This window comes from Salvia hispanica, chromosome 1 (genome assembly GCF_023119035.1).
Source record: "Salvia hispanica cultivar TCC Black 2014 chromosome 1, UniMelb_Shisp_WGS_1.0, whole genome shotgun sequence".
Taxonomy (NCBI): Eukaryota; Viridiplantae; Streptophyta; class Magnoliopsida; order Lamiales; family Lamiaceae; genus Salvia; species Salvia hispanica.
Window position 1 is genome coordinate 14,910,253 of NC_062965.1, and position 19,553 is coordinate 14,929,805.

General features: G+C 36.9%; 2 protein-coding genes and 1 pseudogene across 3 annotated transcripts; 2 read left to right on the forward strand and 1 right to left on the reverse strand.

Moving 5' to 3' along the window:
• The first annotated feature begins 1,396 nt into the window (after positions 1 to 1,396).
• Positions 1,397 to 6,785, forward strand: LOC125200598 (E3 ubiquitin-protein ligase UPL5-like). 2 transcript variants are annotated; one of them, XR_007172741.1, is made up of 4 exons: positions 1,397 to 3,227; positions 5,385 to 5,698; positions 5,793 to 5,974; positions 6,240 to 6,380. XR_007172741.1 is itself a non-coding variant. In XM_048098259.1 (3 exons), the coding sequence occupies exons 1-3, from the start codon at positions 1,586 to 1,588 to the stop codon at positions 6,501 to 6,503; spliced, it is 2,496 nt and encodes an 831-aa protein (XP_047954216.1). In that variant the 5' UTR covers positions 1,397 to 1,585; the 3' UTR covers positions 6,504 to 6,785. The 2 variants fall into 2 exon arrangements, 1 of the variants encoding a protein (XP_047954216.1); XM_048098259.1 differs by having other exon boundaries at positions 5,385 to 5,974; positions 6,240 to 6,785.
• A 574-nt stretch (positions 6,786 to 7,359) lies between these two features.
• On the reverse strand, positions 7,360 to 9,474 carry LOC125187848 (annotated as a pseudogene).
• A 6,793-nt stretch (positions 9,475 to 16,267) lies between these two features.
• On the forward strand, positions 16,268 to 17,143 carry LOC125204206 (30S ribosomal protein S16). The gene is made up of 2 exons (XM_048102802.1): positions 16,268 to 16,342; positions 16,668 to 17,143. The coding sequence occupies exons 1-2, from the start codon at positions 16,325 to 16,327 to the stop codon at positions 17,064 to 17,066; spliced, it is 417 nt and encodes a 138-aa protein (XP_047958759.1). The 5' UTR covers positions 16,268 to 16,324; the 3' UTR covers positions 17,067 to 17,143.
• Positions 17,144 to 19,553: the final 2,410 nt, after the last annotated feature.

Sequence of the window (19,553 nt, forward strand, 5' to 3'; positions counted from 1 at the left end):
GCTTGTAAGGATAATTTTGTCATTCTGCCAAATTTGACAGCATTGACGATAAGCAAATGCTAACACATTGACAAATATATACAGAGTACGACAATGGTAAGCAAATGCTGACACATTGACAAATATATACAGAGTATGACAATGGTAAACAAATGCTGACACATTGACAAATATATACAAAGTACTACATATCTAAATATTTTAGAGTTTTATACCTATTTCTTTTCTTCTCCTCAAATTATAGAATTTTATAATTTATTTTAATATTCTCTTTTATATTTATTCTGATCTCCATATTTTGTTATAAAAATTTAGTAGATGTTACGATTACAAAATATCTAGAATATTTTACTACTTCTGTCTATTCCACTATTTTTTTTTTTTAGTTCGTCCTATAAGAGTATTCACTTTATAAGTTTGGAAACTCAATTCACTTTATTGGGATGTGATTCATTTTCCATTGACAATACTTTAATTATTTTTTCTTACTTACCAATTACACAATAAAATTCATATCCAACTAAAACTACATTGTGGGACATGAAATTATAAAATATCTAAATAATTCAAATTATTTTTGTTTAAATACTTTTTGATATATTTTTTCAATTAACTTTATTAATCGATATGGAGTATATATATATAAGTTTGTATTAAAATGACAATCCCTCTTAAAGTGACACCGTGATACCACTTATACAGCAATATTATAAACGCTACACAACAATATTATAAACGCTACACAACAATCTATAGATTGCTGTATAGCGTGTTGGATATTGCTGGCCAAGAAAAATTGTTGTATAGTGTACAAAATATTGCTGGCCGTCTTTTTCAGATTTTTTTTGCCACATGGCAGCTTATTATTCGTCCATATGTACAAATGATTGACTAAGAATGATGATATGATGTTATTTTAAGAGCAGTGACACACTAACACTTTCATATACTCCCTCCGTCCGCCATTAGGAGTCTAATTCATGGGTGGCACGGGATTTAAAAAATGTTAAGAAAAGTGGGTGGAAAAAAGTTAGTAGAATATGAGTTCCACTTGTATATATTAGTTTTAAATGAAATGTGAGTGAAATGAGTTAGTGGCAGGTGAGACCCTATTACCATTTATGGTAAAAGTGAACCGAGACTCTTATTCGCAGACAGACTAAAATGAAAAAATGAGACTTCTATTCGTGGACGAATGGAGTATATATTTTTCCTACTCACAACCATATTTACATTAAAAAATGAATACTGTAGAGTAGTACTAGTACGAGTCTCAACTTCGCCCATATTTATCCGCGGCAACGCAAGGGTAGTTCGGTATTTTAGCGAGGAATTCGCAAATGAAGCTTCATTAATGTTGTTACCCCAAAATAAAATAATAATGACACGAAAACCTCCTTCCATTTCCCCACAATAGAAAGAATCCTCTCTTAAATTTTGACAAACACAGCTTTACATTTACACTCGTCTCCACCTCCCTCTTCTCCTCCTCCCTTCTCCCTTCCATCGCCGCTCCCGATTCCCCAATTCCCCCAAAATTGAACTCCGTTGCGCCGCCGTGTTCACGATTCCATGAACACCGCCGATGTCGTCATCTCCCTCCAAGCGCAAACTCGACGATTACGCCGACGATGACTCTCCTCCCTTCTCCATAAACCCTAGTAGGATGCGAAAGGACCACTCTACCCTCCCCTCCCCCTCTCCCCTCTTCCGATCATCCTCCCGCCCCCTCCAATTCTTCGTCCGCATCCTCTCCGACCGCACCCTAGTCCTCCGCGCCGACCCCTCCGACACCGTCGAATCCATCCATGGCAAAATCCAGGCCATCACCGGAATTCCGGAATTCGAGCAGAGAATCGTCTACAGCGGGAGGCAGCTCCAGTGTGATCAGACCCTAGCCGAATGCAAGGTGCAGAACGATGCCAGTCTCTATCTCGTCGGCCGGATGCGCAGCACGGGGCATCCGAAGGCGTGGAAGCTCATCAACAACGTGATCAAGCTGATCTTCAAGCTCTGCGGGAGCAAATCGCCGGTCTATGTTACGCAGACGGTGAAGGTGATGCTCGCGGAGTTCATGTCTTTGATTTCGCAGACGGACGTGGAGAAAGCGACTGAGCATTTGCAGATTTTCAGTGCTTCGTCAGCCGCAAAAGCGCTGGTCATGCTCTATATGTCGAAGGACAATAGAGGCGCGGCGGATGAGGCCATTAGGCATTTCGTCACCTCGAGTAAGGGAATTCTTCATGTGATGCATAATATGAGTGCTGAGTTTGTGCCTATAATTTTGGAATTCTGTAGATTGTTAAAGAAGGCAGCTGGAGTTGATGATCCATTGTATTGTTTATGCCGAAATAGTTTAGCGGGAATGGTACCGAATACCGAGCTTGGAGAGAAGGCCAAAACTGGGATTCCGGATATATTTCCTTTTGTTCAGGAGTTATCAGATAAACTCAGCAATGATTTCGCCTTGAGTACGCAGTCAATGCCTTTTCCCGGGCCTTCATTGGCTGATATACGGGATTTCGCTTCATTTGTGGCACCGTTGATTAAGGAGATTGAGGGCTTTTGTGATCCTATTAAATTTCCATCGGACTTTCGTAGGGCATGTCGTTATGGAGAAGAAGCTAGACTGTTGTATAAAATTTTTCATGATCTATTGCGTACATTCGAGATGCGTTTGAAGAAAGTGGAGGACCGTATGAACAATGATGTGAAACAGGATTATGGTATCCTTTGTGTTGGATCTTGTCTTCACCTTGAATTTGCCAAGGAACTTCATAAAATCTCAAAAATTTACAGTGGTTGTGATTGTTTGTTTTGGGAAACCATGAAGAGATACAAGGGGGCTTTCTGTAATCTTGTTGTTAGGTGTGCAAAGAGGGGTGAGGACCATACTTGGATTATGGAGTGTAAGGAAGTGACCAACTTTGAGGCGAGGAGACATTTAGCAATGATGAAGCTTCCCGAGGTGAAGGATGACTACGGGGAGATACATGAGATGCTTATTGACCGCTCACATTTGTTGGCAGAATCATTTGAGTATATGAAAAATGCTGAAATTGAGTCCTTACGTGCTGGTTTATTTATGGAGTTCAAGAATGAGGAAGCCACTGGCCCTGGTGTTCTACGGGAGTGGTTTTTCTTGGTATGCCAAGCAATCTTCAACCCTCAAAACGCCCTCTTTGTAGCTTGCTCTAATGATCTTAGAAGGTTCTATCCAAATCCAGGTGTGGATCCTTTGTTTCAAACTATAATTCCTTATTTTTTCTGTTTTATGCTTTTTGCAAGCTTTTGAATTTTTGCATACATTTTATAAGTTATTAGAATATGATCTACTGTTGCTTATGCATCTCTATTTTGTCATAACCTTGAGTTGTGCTTTAGTCTTGTCAACCATGTAATAGAGCTTTACAGGATGGTTAATTTTTTTCTAATATTTACTTGATTTTTTGTTGACATAATGAAAAGACATAATGTTATCGGCCTCACTAGTACCTTGGTATGAAAAGAAAAAAGAACATCTGGTTGCTCCTAGTTAGATTGGTCAGGTTTTGGAGACATTGTCAGGACACGAATTCCCACTTGTCATTTAGATCTGAGTTTCTATAGCAAACATCCTTTCTGAATTGTGACAGTGGGAACTGTGTGAAACAAGTTTGAGCTTTGCTATTGGTCGCCTAAATAAGCACTCAGAAGTTCATCTTGTATATAACATGAATTGTTGACCACTCTAGTAGCCTTATGAGCAAGAAGTCCTTAGACAGACTGTGGGTGACAATGGTAGTGCAATGAGATTCATGATCTGTGAAGACAAATTATTAGACACATTACAAGCATTTACAAATTACAAGTATCAATTACATGAAGAGACAGAAGTTGAGAACTGAAAGCAAAACTGTAATAAGCTAGAATTTGGATTGGTGTTACATAAACATTACATGGTAGATATTGCATTAAAAGGCTAGAGTGATACTGCTGTTGGCTGGTCAACATACTATTTGACTATGATCTATCTCATTCTCATAGATGAATGCCGCATATTTCAAATTTTCTTAGATAGTTGTAGATAAAAGCACTGGTTGCTGTTAAAAGTTTCACATTTACATGTTGTCTGTGTAATGGAGAATGGGAAAAGAAGTCAAGAACTTAATAAGTGCATAGCTATCTAATTGAGACTCACCTGTGTCTGGTGTAATTCCTTCATGTTCACTTGTACAAATGTGCTTTTACAACACATGTTCTCTTTAAGGGTACACAGGAATGTCCTGCTTTAATTCGGTGAAATTTCTTTCCTATTTGTATTTTGTAGATAGTCAACCATACAATTACAAATAGTTAATTTCTTTATTTCTGGGCTTGCGTTATGGACCGATGAATCTGTAATGCTTCGGAAAGTTTTGTTTCAGATGTGTTTGAGATACCTCAGTGTAGGAAATTATAGTTGCAAGATGCAGCAAGTTTCTAGCTTTGCATTTCTGATTTCTCCACCATCTCCAGTGGTCTGTGTTTGAGTATTCTATAAATTATGTTTCCAGCCAGTAGGACAGAATAGTTTCTGATCTTTACTGGGATTATTGAAACTGTGACTAAGTTGTCCATTTTGTTGGTTGTAGGAGATTCTTGATAGTCATGATTTGTTTTTTGTTTCCACACGAGTAGTTACTCTTGTATTCATTTTAAACAAACGGCAAACACTGTGGTAGTTTAACGCCATTATCATTACTCTGTAAGCAGTCTGACGTTGAGGGTACTATTCTTTTTCTGGATAGGCAAATTTCATAGTTATTAGGCAAAAATATCTATTTTCTGCTATTTTTAGTTTTATTTTCAAGCTTTTATCATGTTCATTCATTATCTCATTTTTTCAGTTAGCTGTTTACATTGTTTTTTGTGACAAAAATGATCTTTTACCAATTTCTGTGTAATCTATCATTAATGGCTTTGTTCCAACTTCTTTCACTATAAAGGAATAGAATATTCTATTCTTCATAACTTGTCCTAAACAAGAGAATCAGGGTCAGGGTACTTTGCCTTGGTAACAAAGATCATTAGAATGTAGTTTCATTTTTGTTACTAATATAGGGAGTACATTTTATATGCTTTTTTTTACGTTTAGAAATTTGGCTTTTTTAAATATTTGATGGGGCTCAATTGAGAGACTCACTAAGATTCAAAATCCTTTGGTAACCTGTGCATAACTTGGTTTGGTAGTACCAGAATCCTTGTGACATTAGAAGAAATTGTATTATTGGGTAACTCAAAAAAAGAAAAGAAAATTCTTTCCTAGGTACCAGAATCCTTGTGACATTCGAAGTACTTCCAGTTCCAGTTCAGTTGAAACTAACAAGGCTGATCATTCCATTTATTGCATTTTCTGTTTGCAGCATCTAAAGTGGACCCAATGCACCTTGAGTATTTTAGGTTCTCCGGAAAGGTGATTGCCTTAGCCTTGATGCATAAGATACAAGTGGGCATTGTGTTTGATCGTCTATTCTTTTTGCAATTGGGCGGGCGAACAATTACCTTAGAAGATATAAGGTATGCAGATCCCTTGTTATATAACAGCTGCAAGCAAATCTTGGAGATGGACCCGGTGCTCGTTGATCAAGATGCCTTAGGCCTAACATTTGTTCATGAAGTTGAGGAGCTGGGAACAAGGAAGACTGTTGATCTGTGCACTGGGGGGGAAAATATTGCTGTAAATAGTGAAAATAGGAAGAAATATGTTGATTCTCTTATACGCCACCGGTTTGTATTAGCTATTGCTGACCAGGTAAAGCATTTTGCTAAAGGTTTTGAGGACATTATTGGTTGTCCTCGTGTCCAAAAATCTTTCTTCAAATACTTGGAACCAGAAGATCTGGACTGGATGCTACATGGCAGTGAAAGTGCAATCTGTGTAGATGATTGGAAAGCACATACCGAGTATCATGGCTTCAAGGAAACAGATGATCAGATATCTTGGTTTTGGAAGGTATGTTATTGAAGTTCTAATTTATTTTAGTTGTTGAAGGCAAAACAAGGTTTAGTTGCACCTCATCCTACATATTTACATGATTCTGTTTAAATGTTGTCTTATTTATTCTTAATTTGCCCGTCATTCCATTTCCTTTTTCCTTGTTTGATGTGCAGATCAGTAAATATTACAGTCAATTTCTGTCCATGTGAACAAGTTTGTTTTCATTGTATATTCATGTTTGATACATCCATTGTTTTGGTGTTTTTGTCTCAACCCATAGATTGTCGGAGAGATGACAGCGGAGCAGAAAAAGATTCTACTCTTCTTCTGGACCTCAATCAAATTTTTACCTGTTGAAGGTTTCAGAGGTTTAGCTTCTCGCCTTTACATCTACAAGACTTCTGAATCCCGTAGAAGGCTTCCTTCGTCTCATACATGCTTTTACCGATTGTGTTTCCCTGCGTACCGGACCAGTAATGTGATGCGAGATCGTCTTAACATTATCACTCAGGAGCATGTAGGATGCAGCTTTGGGACATGGTGAAAATATGTGGATTTGGGTCATTGTGCAGAAAATAGAAATTCTCAGAGTCTTTTTTGTACATAATGGATGACTCTAAAGACCTTGACCTTTTTTTTGCAACTAGACGAAAATCGAGACGAGAATGGTGATAAATTACAATTGTAACATGTAGCGACCTCTATTTAAACTGTGGATATGGGTAATATAGAAGGCGTGAATGGTGACAATATCCTGTTTCATTTATCAGTAGTGGTGGATCCGGAACTCGAAAATAGAGGAGGTTGAATCCAAGAGAATTGCGCCGATGTTTTTGCACGACATTTTTCGATCTTTGTGGCATCTGATGAGTTATCATGTTGGAGGTTGAACATTTATTTATACAAATTTGATCGATGATTTAAATAAATAGTTCTACTAATTCAGGATATCATATGCGTTGTATTGTCAACGTGTTTGAATTTGTATTGCCAAAGCGTAAGAATGAGTATTCTACAAAATCTTCCGTATTGCAATTGTGTTTGAACCAAATTACGAACCAAATGTATTTGTATAAGAAAGGTAAAACACAAAGATGTTTAGGTCTTTTTACAATTTTTTGTTTCATTAGGTAATGAGTTTCCTAGTTTTTGTTAAGAAAAAAAAATCCATATAAGCTCAAAATATAGTTATAAAATCTAGACAAAATCTTAACTTTTTCATATCATGTCAAAAAAACTAATAAGTCATTAATTAAGTTACCCATATTCAGAGTTAATAAGAGGCTGCTACATGTTACAATTGTTGTAAAAAAACATGAGATGTACCTCCATTTTCATCTACTACGTACAAAACTATGAAAAATTCTATTTTCTGCATAAACATCTAAATCCACATATTTTCACCCTGTCCCAAAGCTGCATCCTACATGCTCCTGAGTGATAATGCTAAGACGATCATGCATCGCATCACTGGTCGGGTATGCAGGGAAGCACAACTGGTAAATGCACGTCTGAGACGAAGGAAGCAGTCCAGTGGATTCAGAAGTCTTGCAGATATAAAGCCGAGAAGCTAAACCACTGAAACCTTCAACTGGTAAGTATTTCATCGAGGAGTAGAATCCTTTTCTGCTCCTCTGTCATGTCTCCGACAATCTTCCAAAACCACAATATCTGATCATCTGTTTCCTTAAAGAGTTCATACATCTACAGAGATTGCACTTTCACTGCCACGTAGCATCCACTCCAGATCTTCTAGTTCCAAGCACTTGAAGAAGGATTTTTGGAGACGACGACAACCCATAATGTCAGCAAAGCCTTTGGCAAAATGCTCTACCTGGTCAGCAACGGATATCACAAACCGGTGCTGTATAAGAGAATCAACATATTGCCTCCTATTTTCACTATTTACAGCAATACTTTTCACATCAATGCAAAGATCAACGGTCTTCCTTGTTCCAAACTCCTCGACTTCATGAACAAATGTTAGACCTAAAACATCTTGATCAATAGCGTTTGAGTCCATCTCTAAGATTTTCTTGCAACTGTTATATAACAAGGGATCTGAATCTCTTATATCTTCTAAGGCGATTGTATGTCCAGCCAATTGCATAAAGAATAGACGATCGAATACAACGCCCACTTGTATATTATGCATCAAGGCCAAGGCAATCTCCTCTCCGGTGAAGCGAAAATACTCGAGGTGCATTGGATCCACTTTAGATGCTGCAAACAAGAAAGGGAAATAAATGGAATGATCAGACTTGTTAGTTGCAAATGAACTAAAACTGGAACTACTTCTAATGTCACTCTAGTAAGATAGTCAAGCAATTATTGTAGGAAAACAAAGGATCCATACCTGGATTTGGATAGAACCTTCTAAGATCACTAGAGCAAGCTACAAAGAGGGCATTTTGAGGGTTGAAGATTTCTTGGCATACCAATAAAAACCACTCCCGTAGAACACCAGGGCCAATGGCTTCCTCATTCTTGAACTTAATAAACAAACCAAAACATAAGGACTTAATCTCAGCATGTTTCATAGACTCAAAAGATTCGGTCAACAAATGTGATCGATCAATAAGCATATCATGCCATTCCACATCATCATCGCCATAGCCATCTTTGGGAAGCATCATCATTGCTAAATGTGTCCTTGCCTCAAAGTTGGTCACTTCCTTACCCTCAAAAATCCAACTATAGTCCTCACCTCTCTTTGCACACTTGACAACAAGTTTACAGAAAGCTCCCTTTCTTTTCTTCACGGCTTCCCAAAATAAAGCTTCACAACCATTGTAAATCTTTGAGATACTATTTACTTCCTTCATTAATTCAAGGTAATTAGAAAATCCAATACAAAGGGTATCCTTATCCCATTCCAAATCACTGTTTATACGGTCCTCGAGTTTCCCCAAACACGACTCTAATATACGTAATAAATCATGGAAAATCCCATACAAAATTCTAAGCTCATCTCTATAAACATGAGGTACGCCACGAAGATCCTCAGTCAATGGAACAACAACCCGATCACATCCCTTAATCTCCTTTATTAGTGGTGCCACAAATGAAGAGAGCTCACTTATATCAACCAATGACTCCGCACTCAACGCCAAATCATGAGAGAGTTTAGCTGCTAACTCCTCAACAAATGGAAATATATCTGGAATATCAATTTTAGCCTTCTTTCCAACCTCAGTATACTCCAGCATTGCCCCTAAACTACTTCGGCACAAACGATACAACGGATCATCAACTCCAGCTGCCTCCTTCAACAATTTGCAGAATTCCAAAATTATAGGCACACACTCATGATGCATATGCTTAGGCAGGATGCTCTTAATCGAGGTGAGGAAGTATCTAATGGCCTCATCAGCCGCACTCTTATTCGTTCTAAAAGGCGACATATAGAGCATGACTAGTGCAGTTGGGGCCGAGGAAGCACTGAACATCTTCAAATGCCCACACGCTTGTTCAATGTCCGCCCGAGGAATCATCGACAAGAACTCCTCGAGCATTAACTTGGGTGTAGTGTGAACTTCGATAATGATTTTCCTTGCACATAATGAAAATAAACGAAACGGCCTCGTTGATGAGCTCAACCTTGGCGTCGAGCTTTTGGCGCTTGGAGGGAATTGACAACATCTCCACGGGGCGTTTGATGGAAGTCATGATCACTCAGTTATGACTTTGAGGCGAACTAGGTTTTCAGAAAAAGGAAGAATTATATTGAGTTGTAGACAATGAAGTTTGATCGGGTCTCGGTTTAATCTAAACTAGTATCACCCACGTGCTATGCACGAATCATTTTATTTTCTTCACACACTTATTTTATACTGTAAAATAATTTTACGAAACAATAAACAATATCTTCATATAAATTCAAAAATCATAAATATATATAATAAAAATGTATTAAATTCTCATTTTATATATGTATACATATAGATATTGTTTGATAACAATTCGAAAAATATTAGTAAATTAAAATACTATGCCAATTATTGAATATTTAAAATTGTTATAAAGAATAAATTATTATAAGACAACATTCACATATACATATACAAAGAAGTATGTCAATAAAATAATTAACTATTAATATAATAGAGAAAATATAAATTATACAGGTCCTATATATTGCTAGATGTCTTGAACGTCAAAATTTGTATCTTTTTTTTACCTTCAATTTTCTTCATTTTTTACTACAAAGTGTCCGCAACAAATTTATTAATAGAATGTGTACATGTAGATAAATATACACACATTATTATTTTATTTATTACTATAGTCTATCCAATTTTTGTGACCCTACTTAATATAACTATAACTTCATTGATAATGTAGATATATGAAAATAATAAATTTGTGCTAAAATGAAGAAATATATTATGCATGTTTTTGATTAGGAATGTTATAATTATGTCCTCTTTAAGAAGTGCTAGAAATATTGAGATAAATTTTCCGAACCCGGTATTCTAACTATTAAAATCAAAGAAAAAGAACAACGATAAATGAAATATAAATTACAATGAAAATTATAAAATAAACTGAATTATAAGTCGAGTCGAAGAAAATCCGCTTTCCCCAAGACAAATTATGTCACGGCTAGCTCTCTTGGATTGTCGTATTATTATCTTAACTTGTAGAAACATCTCAAATCTGATAGGCACCGATAAACATGATGATGCTCCAAAAATTGAGCAATACAATGCTCCAAAATGCATAATAAAATATTGAGAGCTTTAGAGAGAATGAAGAAATTTGGTTGTGTATAATCCATTTACTCTATGCTTTTTATAGATACTTGGTAAGACACTTCCTAGTCGAGCTTCATTTCATTGCAATATAGTGACCCTATACACTAAAAAACTAAACCTTGAAACCTAAATCATAAACCCTTAACTTTAAAATATACTCATCATAACCACAATTCGATAAAAATTACATAGCTTGAAAATTAAAATACGATCCATTAAACATACTACAATAAAATGTACACATAAATGAAAACATATTTAAACATTGGAATTCAGTACATACTATAGTAATAAAATGTAAAATGCCTTATTACTACTACAACCTAACCAATTATATTAGCCCTTGAACTCCAGTCACCTTTAACTCATAGAACGAATAATAAATTCATAGCCTAAAATACGAGCGGCGCCTTTAAGTCTCTTCTTCCTCCACACTTCTGGAGTCTCTTTATCTTCTTCGACTTCTTTTCAGTTTCAGATTCTTCTTCCCTTCTACCCAACATTTTAATATCCAGAAAAAATTGATCTTGAAGGTATGTAAACAGTACCAACCCATTACCCATATATCTCATCTCCGATTTTCTTGCCGGAATCACGATGGAGGACTCAAGCAACTATGGCAAGGAAAACTGCGACGAACTTAGTGGAGATATTCATAAAAATTTATAGAGAGGGAAATTAATACCCTAAATGTGTGGAAGAAGAAAAGATAGATAATTTAGTGAATTTGTAACGTACTATTTATTATGGCCCGCATATCATTGGTTCCACCATTCATTTGATTAATTTAAAATTATATAGAAATAAATGGATGAAATTATATAATGTAACCGTTATATTAAGTACTTATTTAAAAATTAATAAAAATTTATTTAAGAAAATGCTTATAGTTGGTCAAATTATAAAGAAACGTTCACTTAACAAAATTATTAAGAAACGTCCACTAAGCACTAATTATAGTTTCATTGTTCCATTGTTCCGGTGAAAGTTTATCATTTTTAATAAAAGTATAATTTTATATTTCCATAAATACCCCAAAACTTTCCCTTTATATATGTATAGAGTGCATTTATAATGTAACCGTTATACTAAGTACTTATTTAAAAATTAATAAAAATTTATTTAAGAAAATGCTTATAGTTGGTCAAATTATAAAGAAATGTTCACTTAACAAAATTATTAAGAAACGTCCACTAAGCACTAATTATAGTTTTGATTGTTCCATTGTTCCGGTGAAAGTTTATCATTTTTAATAAAAGTATAATTTTATATTTCCATAAATATTCCAAAACTCCCCCTATAGATTATAATTTTATTGTTCAATTAATAATTATGGGTATATCAAAACTTGAGTATACAAAATCAGACTAACAAATCTATTAAATTTAAAAATATGATGCGCATCTATATATATTTACTTACCTAATTGACTAATCGAATTTAAATTTTACGTAGACAATTATTATAACCCATTTTTATGTTGTTTATTTTAAACGCATTAACTAATTTCTACATTCAAAACAGCGTAAACAAAATCAAAACCAATTAATTTTACAATTAGTTTTATGAAATAATTAAATCGTACGTGAGAGAAATATTAGGGTGTCTCCACCGACGGCCGTCCCGTTCGCCCGTAGTGAGTGGGACGTCCGCCCACGCCCGTCCCGAGTGCCCCTGCGATGGGCTCGTCCCTCGCGTCGACGTCCGACCGGACGTCCGCCACTTTGGCGAAGGTCGGACTTCCCAGTCGGACGTCCGACATTTTTAATTTTTTTTTTTAATAAACTCTATAAATAGGGCTCCCCCAACTTCATTTCATTCACACCACTTGTGTTGACAAATTTCTCTTTCTAAATCTACAAATTGCATTTCTACTACAATGGAGTACAATAGAAACTCCCCCACCAAGAGCGGATGAAACACACCCTCGATTCCCATCGGATCGGAGGGAAATTTTGCGGGGATGAATCCCCAGAAGGCGGGGACGGCGGGGATGGCGGGGATGAGCGGTATGCCGGCGATGACTCCCCAAATGTTCTACACTATGTACACTTGGATGAGTCAGATGGATCAGATGATGCCAGGGTCAGCGGGTATGCCGACATATATGTCGGGGATGGGTGGGACGATGCCAGGGGCAGCGGGGATGGGCGGTATGCCGCCAAATATGTCGGTGGGTGGGTCGATGGAGATGCGGAGCCCGAGGACGCCTAGGGAATCTGTGTATCGGCCATATATAGATTTGTTGGCCGATGATTCCCCTAGTACTGTTCCGGAGACTCAGTACGCCAACATCGAGATTTTCTCTTTTGAGGATCTGGGGCTATCGCCGATCCGTGAGACTCCCGATGAGGCGGAGCCAGCTGCAAGGGGCAGGAGCAAAGGCAAGGGGAAGGCCAGAGGCGGGGGTAGGGGCAAGGGCAAGGGCAAAGTCCCGAGCTCTTTATCGCACACGGGGGCAGAGGAGGAGGAGGGCGAGGATGAGACTGAGAGGAGGACGATCTGGTCCGTGTGGGAAAATGCCGCGCTTGCGAAGGCATGGATCGGTGTTGTAGAGGTCCCTATGTCGGGGCGAACTAGTATGTTGACCGAATGTGGCATCGCATTAGTGCCGCCTACCGCAACGTCAAACTGCCTGGGGCGAAGCCTCGCATACCCGAGCAATGACGGAAACAGTGGCTTCGGTTGAGGCCTAAGCTCAGTCGTTTTGCCGCCCTCTACCAAAACAACATGCGCATGGTAACCAACGGCATGTCTGAGGATGATGTGAAGAGACAAACCTTGGCCCAGTACCCCAACCGAGAGTTGAACATCAAAGAGTTTGACCAGTGGGAGGCCTTTCTCGTGGTCAAGGATTTGCAAAAGTTTGCGATTGGTGTCGAATCGGGCTGGAAGCGGACGTAGATCAACTCTTCCGGTGAGTACAGGAGCAGTGCTTGGTTCGCAAGAGCTCCCCGAAGCCGAGGAAGAGGCCCCGCTACCACGAACAGACTCTCGCCATCGTCGGCGCCCGATGGCGAGGGGAAGCGGCAGCGACAGCGGGTCCTACGAGGTCGAATCGGAGGCCCCAGGAGGCCCAGAGGACGGCGTCCTCGCCCGCGCGCAGCAAACGAAGACCCTGATGCAGAGCACTATGAAGTGGTATAACACGTAGGATCCAGTGTTGAAAAGGCTGTACAAGGAGGTGGTCGACCAATGTCGGCGCGATTTAAGTCTGCCACCCATTGATGATTATGGCGTCGAGATCGGAGGACGTCAGCGGCACGGGCGATGGGGACGAGGACGAGGAGGAGGAGTGAGAGCCGAGGGTATTATGTAATTTTATTTTTAAACTATGTTTTTTTTTAATTATGTAATTTTTTTTAATGTAATTTTTTTAAATGAAGTTTTCGAATTTTTCCGTATTTCGTTTCAACGTATTAATAATTTCAAAAAATTTTAGTCCGTAAATTGAATAATTGTGGGAAGGGCTAGTGGAAGTCCTAGTGCAGTGGGAAAGGCTAATGATGTGACAGTGGAATGGGAAGGGCTAGTGCTGACGTGGCATGCAGTTTTTGTGGGAAGGGTTAGTGGAGGTTCTAGTGGGAGGGGCGCCACCGGAGACACCCTAAAATACGAAGTAATAAATAACTTTTGTTAGTTTGACAAAGGTACAACAATGTGCATTAGAAAATGTCATCGCTTTACACATTCATAACTAGCTAATATACCTTTTAAAATTAGATAAAAAAATCTCGTAATAAAATACTCCATGGAATAACATTATAGTATTAATAGAGCATATATGTCTCTTAATCTTTTAATTTTATTACGTCAATATTTTTTAATATAAATCCAAAATTCAAACTCAATTTACTATGCAAATGAATAAATTATTGTAAGAAACAATATTTAAACTTAAAAGTTGGTAAATGTAAATGAGTTTTGCACTTTTTATAAATTCTTAAGCAGGAAAAATCACATTTTAGATACTTGAAGATGAAAAACTATAAATCATGTATCTTAACGACCAGGTAAAAGATTGATATGTCTTTAATGGCAATAGGAGCAAAATGGTAAAAACAAATGGTACCTCCTATAAGAATTGAGCATATTTCTTTATGGAAAATTGTGTCCCTAACTCATTACGTATGCACGTCAATTTATTTACAATTTATACCACTATGTTACACTATTCAACTCATTAAACATAGTTATATGGATCTCACTATCTACTAGCATTATATTAACTACCCTTTTCATCCTCTATCTTACTTTAACAATTGTACATTAGTTCTCATGTCATTTTAAATGCACATATTTTTATGGGACTAAGGAATTATTATTTCTAAGAAATATAAAACATTTACGATTAATAAATAAGATAATTTTAATAAATAGTTTGGTGCCCGATTTGTTCGTTTTGCTAGTATGAAATCTAAACGTTTAGGATTAAGGTTGTAATATCGATAAAATTTCAGTCCGATTAGCTCGCAACCCGAACAATAACACCTCAAGCTACAAATTAAAGTGTATTTATATTTAATACGAGTTTTAATATGAATATATTTATTTTATACATAAAGTATGCCGGTAAATATTTTAATACGAGTACTCCTTTCGTTCCATAGTAATGGGGGCGTTTCTTTTCGATACGGAGATTAAGAAAAATTGTATTAGGAGAGTCAAGTAAATGAAGAATAAAGTGGAAAATGAAAAAAAAGGTAGAGAAATGAAAAGAGAAAAAAGTAAGAGAGAGTAAAGTATGTGTGGAAAAATGTATTGACTTTTACTAAAAGGAGAAATGACTCTATTACAATGGAACGTACTAAAATGACAAAATGACTCTATTACTATGGAATGGAGGTAGTACTATTTTTCTAAACTCGATCTCTGGCTCAAAGTGACACTTCCTATCCCGTTTCACTTTAGTCCTCCCAATTTTTATCTTGAATGAATAAATATAATTCTTTTTCTAAATTCCATCTAATCCTCAAGGTCATACGTTCCCATCCCTTCTCACTTTATTATCATGGTTCTTATCTCTCTCGTTTTTTTATGACAAATATATGTCTTGTACATAATTTGGATATATTTTAATCTTATGGCAAATCTAATTCTCTTTCATTGATATTCCTATTTATTTCAATGTTTATATTTAAAAATATTTGAAAATATTATTTTCAGGTATTTATTAAATTTAAATGTCTATAAATTAAATACATTAAATACTCAACAAAAAATGTCTAGCTGCGTCACTATATTAGAACATGAGTATATGTTTTACTCCATGAAATCATAAATAGCAGTTCAAGTAAATGGTAAGATAAAAATAATAATGTGGTATTGCCCCTTTCCCTATAAAAATTTAAGAAAAATAAAATCCATCTATCTATAAATTAACAAGAGAGAGAAAACCTAAAATAACAATATATTATTTGAGTTTAATTTTTGAAGGAAAGTAAAGTAAGAAATTACAACTAAGCATGAGTGTACTCTATGTGCCAGTTTGTGACAATACATTTGAGTCCCTATAAATACCCACTCTTCTCCATCCCCAAATATCATCACATTCACTTAAACACTAGCTTATTTCAGCTTTGACTCCTTCACCATTCTTCATACTACAATGGCATCATCAGTTGAGGTATATATTTCTTGTTTGCTAGTGCTAGTTTGATCTCTTGTCGGTTTAAATAAAAAACTATAGGAGTATATTGTTTTTTCTTCAAGTTTTTTTAGGATCTCTTCAAGTTATTGTAGTATTAAAATCACATATTGGAATTTTCACATTGTGAATGTCATCTATGTTAAATTGTGTCATCGATTATACTCACTCCGTCCCATTAATTGTCTTATTTCATTTTTGCTATATTTGGCAAGAAGATTTCATATTTCACTAACTTATTCAATTCACAATAAAATTATTATGCATAAAACTAATATATAAAAGTATGACTTATTTCGAGCAGGTTGGATCAGTTCCAGTGGCAGAGATCGTTGCTCCGGCTGAGGCACCGGTGAAAGTGGAGGAGTCTCCTGCAGAGGTGGTGGCGGTAGCGGAAGAAGTAGCAAGTGAGGAAACTGCAGCTGCTGAAGCCGCGGCTGTGGAGGAGCCAGCCGTTGAAGCTGCTCCTGTCACCGCTGAAGTGGCTGCTCCAGCTGAAGTCGCCGAGGAGAAGGCTGCTTCAGCTGAAGCCGAGCCTGAGCTGAAAGAAGCCGCGGCGGTGGAGGAGCCAGCTGTTGAAGCTGCTCCTGTCACCGCTGAAGAGGCTGCTCCAGCTGAAGCCGCTGCGGAGGAGGAGGCAGCTCCTGTCGCCGCCAAGGAGGAGAAGGAGGCTGAAGTTGCAGTTGAGAAAACTGAGGAGTGAAAGAGCAGCTGAATATATATTATGCTACTATATGTAAAAGGTGGCACTATTTGAATATCTTTTATCTTGGTTTTTGATGGATGGTGTTGAGTTTACTTAATTTCAATTTTTATTTGTAGCACCATCATTCAAGTTTCAACTAATAAAACTTATGTCATCTATTTATGGTTTCTTTGGCAATTTTAACGAATTGCATTATGTTGTTTTCATGCATAAGATGATAAATGATCCGTCTTATATTTATTTAAATTATTGTTAAAGTTGATGATGCTGCTACTTGAGATCAAATCTGTATCATTGGTGGAATTCAGGTATTTAAGAAATTTGATCGGTGTGAGTTTCAAAATTTTGTTTGATTTTGTTCGATATTCTTCAAATGGTGATGCATAGATTTTGGATGAAGATTGTACAATGATTTAACAATAGTAATTAGGAGTATGATTTTATGTAGACTAAAGTCTCTTTTTGGTCTTTAACATACGACGATTTTACGATTTTGGTCCAGACATTATCTTTTGAATTATTTGATCTCTAACAAATAAAAATAGGTCACATTTGGTCTGAATTAGACGGAGCTTTCTGTGAACTTGTTGTCAAGTGTGCAAAGAGGGGTGAGGACCATAGTTGGATTTTTGTGTGTAAAGAAGCGACCAACTTTGAGGCAAGTAGACATTTAGCAATGTTGATGCTTCCCAGGGTGAAGGATGTCGATGACAATGGCAATGATGAAGGGGAACGACATGAGATGCTTATTGATCGGTCACATTTGTTGACAGAATCATTTGAGTATATGAAACATGCAGACATTTTTTCTTTACGTGCTAGTTTTTTGGCGTTCAAGAATGAGGAAGCCACTGGCCCCGGTGTTCTACGGGAGTGGGTTTTCTTGGTATGCCAAGCAATCTTCAACCCTCAATATGCCCTCTTTGTAGCTTGCTCTAATGATAGCAGAAGGTTCTATCCAAGTCCAGTTATAGATCCTTTGTATTCCTCTTCCTACCAGTAATTGATGTCTTATCTATCAACCTGAAATTGAATCATGTTTATTTGAATTCCTTTTTGCCTACTTTATGGTAAGACTATCTGAGGCATGTTCAATAAAAAATTGTCTGATTCTTACTGTTAATTAGCATACTTTAGGTAAAGAAAGACACTTGCGCCATGCTTGGTATGATGGAATGGAATGAGGGTGGAATGGAATGGAGGTTGGAATGGAATGAGGGTGGGAATGAAATGTCAATTTTCTTGGATTTACTTTACATTTTCATCCATTCACTCATTCATTCCATCACACCAAGCAAATGAATAGAATGGAAGTAGGAATCACATTCCATTCCATCATACCAAGAAGCCTCTTGATTTGTAAATCTAGAGGTACTTCCAGTTTCAGTTCAGTTGAAACTAACCAGACTTATCATTCCATTTATTGTCTTTTCTATTTGCAGTATGTAAAGTAGACCCATTGCAGCTTGAGTACTTTAGGTTCTCCGGAAAGATGATTGCCTTAGCCTTGATGCATAAGATACAAGTCGGCATTGTATTCGATCGTCTATTCTTTTTGCAATTGGCTGGACGTATAGTCACCTTAGAGATATAAAGGATGCACATCCCTCGTTATATAACAGCTGCAAGCAAATCCTAGAGATGGACCCGGAGCTCGTTGATCAAGATGCCTTATGTTTAACATTTGTTCATGAAGTTGAGGACAAGGAAGACTATTGATCTCTGCACTAATGGGAAAAGTATTGCTGTAAATAGAAAAACGGGAGGCAATATGTTGATTCTCTTATGCAACACCGGTTTGTGACATCTGTTGCTGACCAGGTAGAGTATTTTGCAAGAGGATTTGCTGACATTATTATTTTTCGTCGTTTCGAACAATCATTCTTCAAATGCTTGGAACCAGAAGAGTGTTGTTATTGTAAGGAGATTTGAAACTCAAAAAAATCAAGAAACTTGAAGCATTGCTATAACAAGATAGTCATGATCGATCTTATAGCTTACGGAACAAGAGCGCATCACAGCAGAAACAAAAACACGAAGAATTGATCGTGAAAGATGCAAATTTTTATTTTTGATTTTTGATTTTTAATTTTTTTGTGACGATACTATTGAACTATAGGGCCATGTTATAAATGAAAAGCCTTCAGTCAACAATTCCTAAGGACTATTTAAGCATCGTAAACTCTAATGAAGTGCGTAAAATAATTTTATTTAATTTAGTAAGACCATTTCTTAATTTGGTTTACTAAATTTATTCATTTAATAATAATTAAAAAATAAAAATAACAATATAGCGGACTTGACTTTCCTAGCAAAACCAACTAGATTTACTAGCACAATACAAACTTCAACTTAGGGGTATCGAAACGGGTAGCGGGTATCGGGAAACCCTCAATCCGACCCGCTATCCGCCGGGTAACGGGTACCCGCTACCCGATGATAATGGGAAACGGGGCGGGATCGGGTAGTTTGTTTTAAATTTTT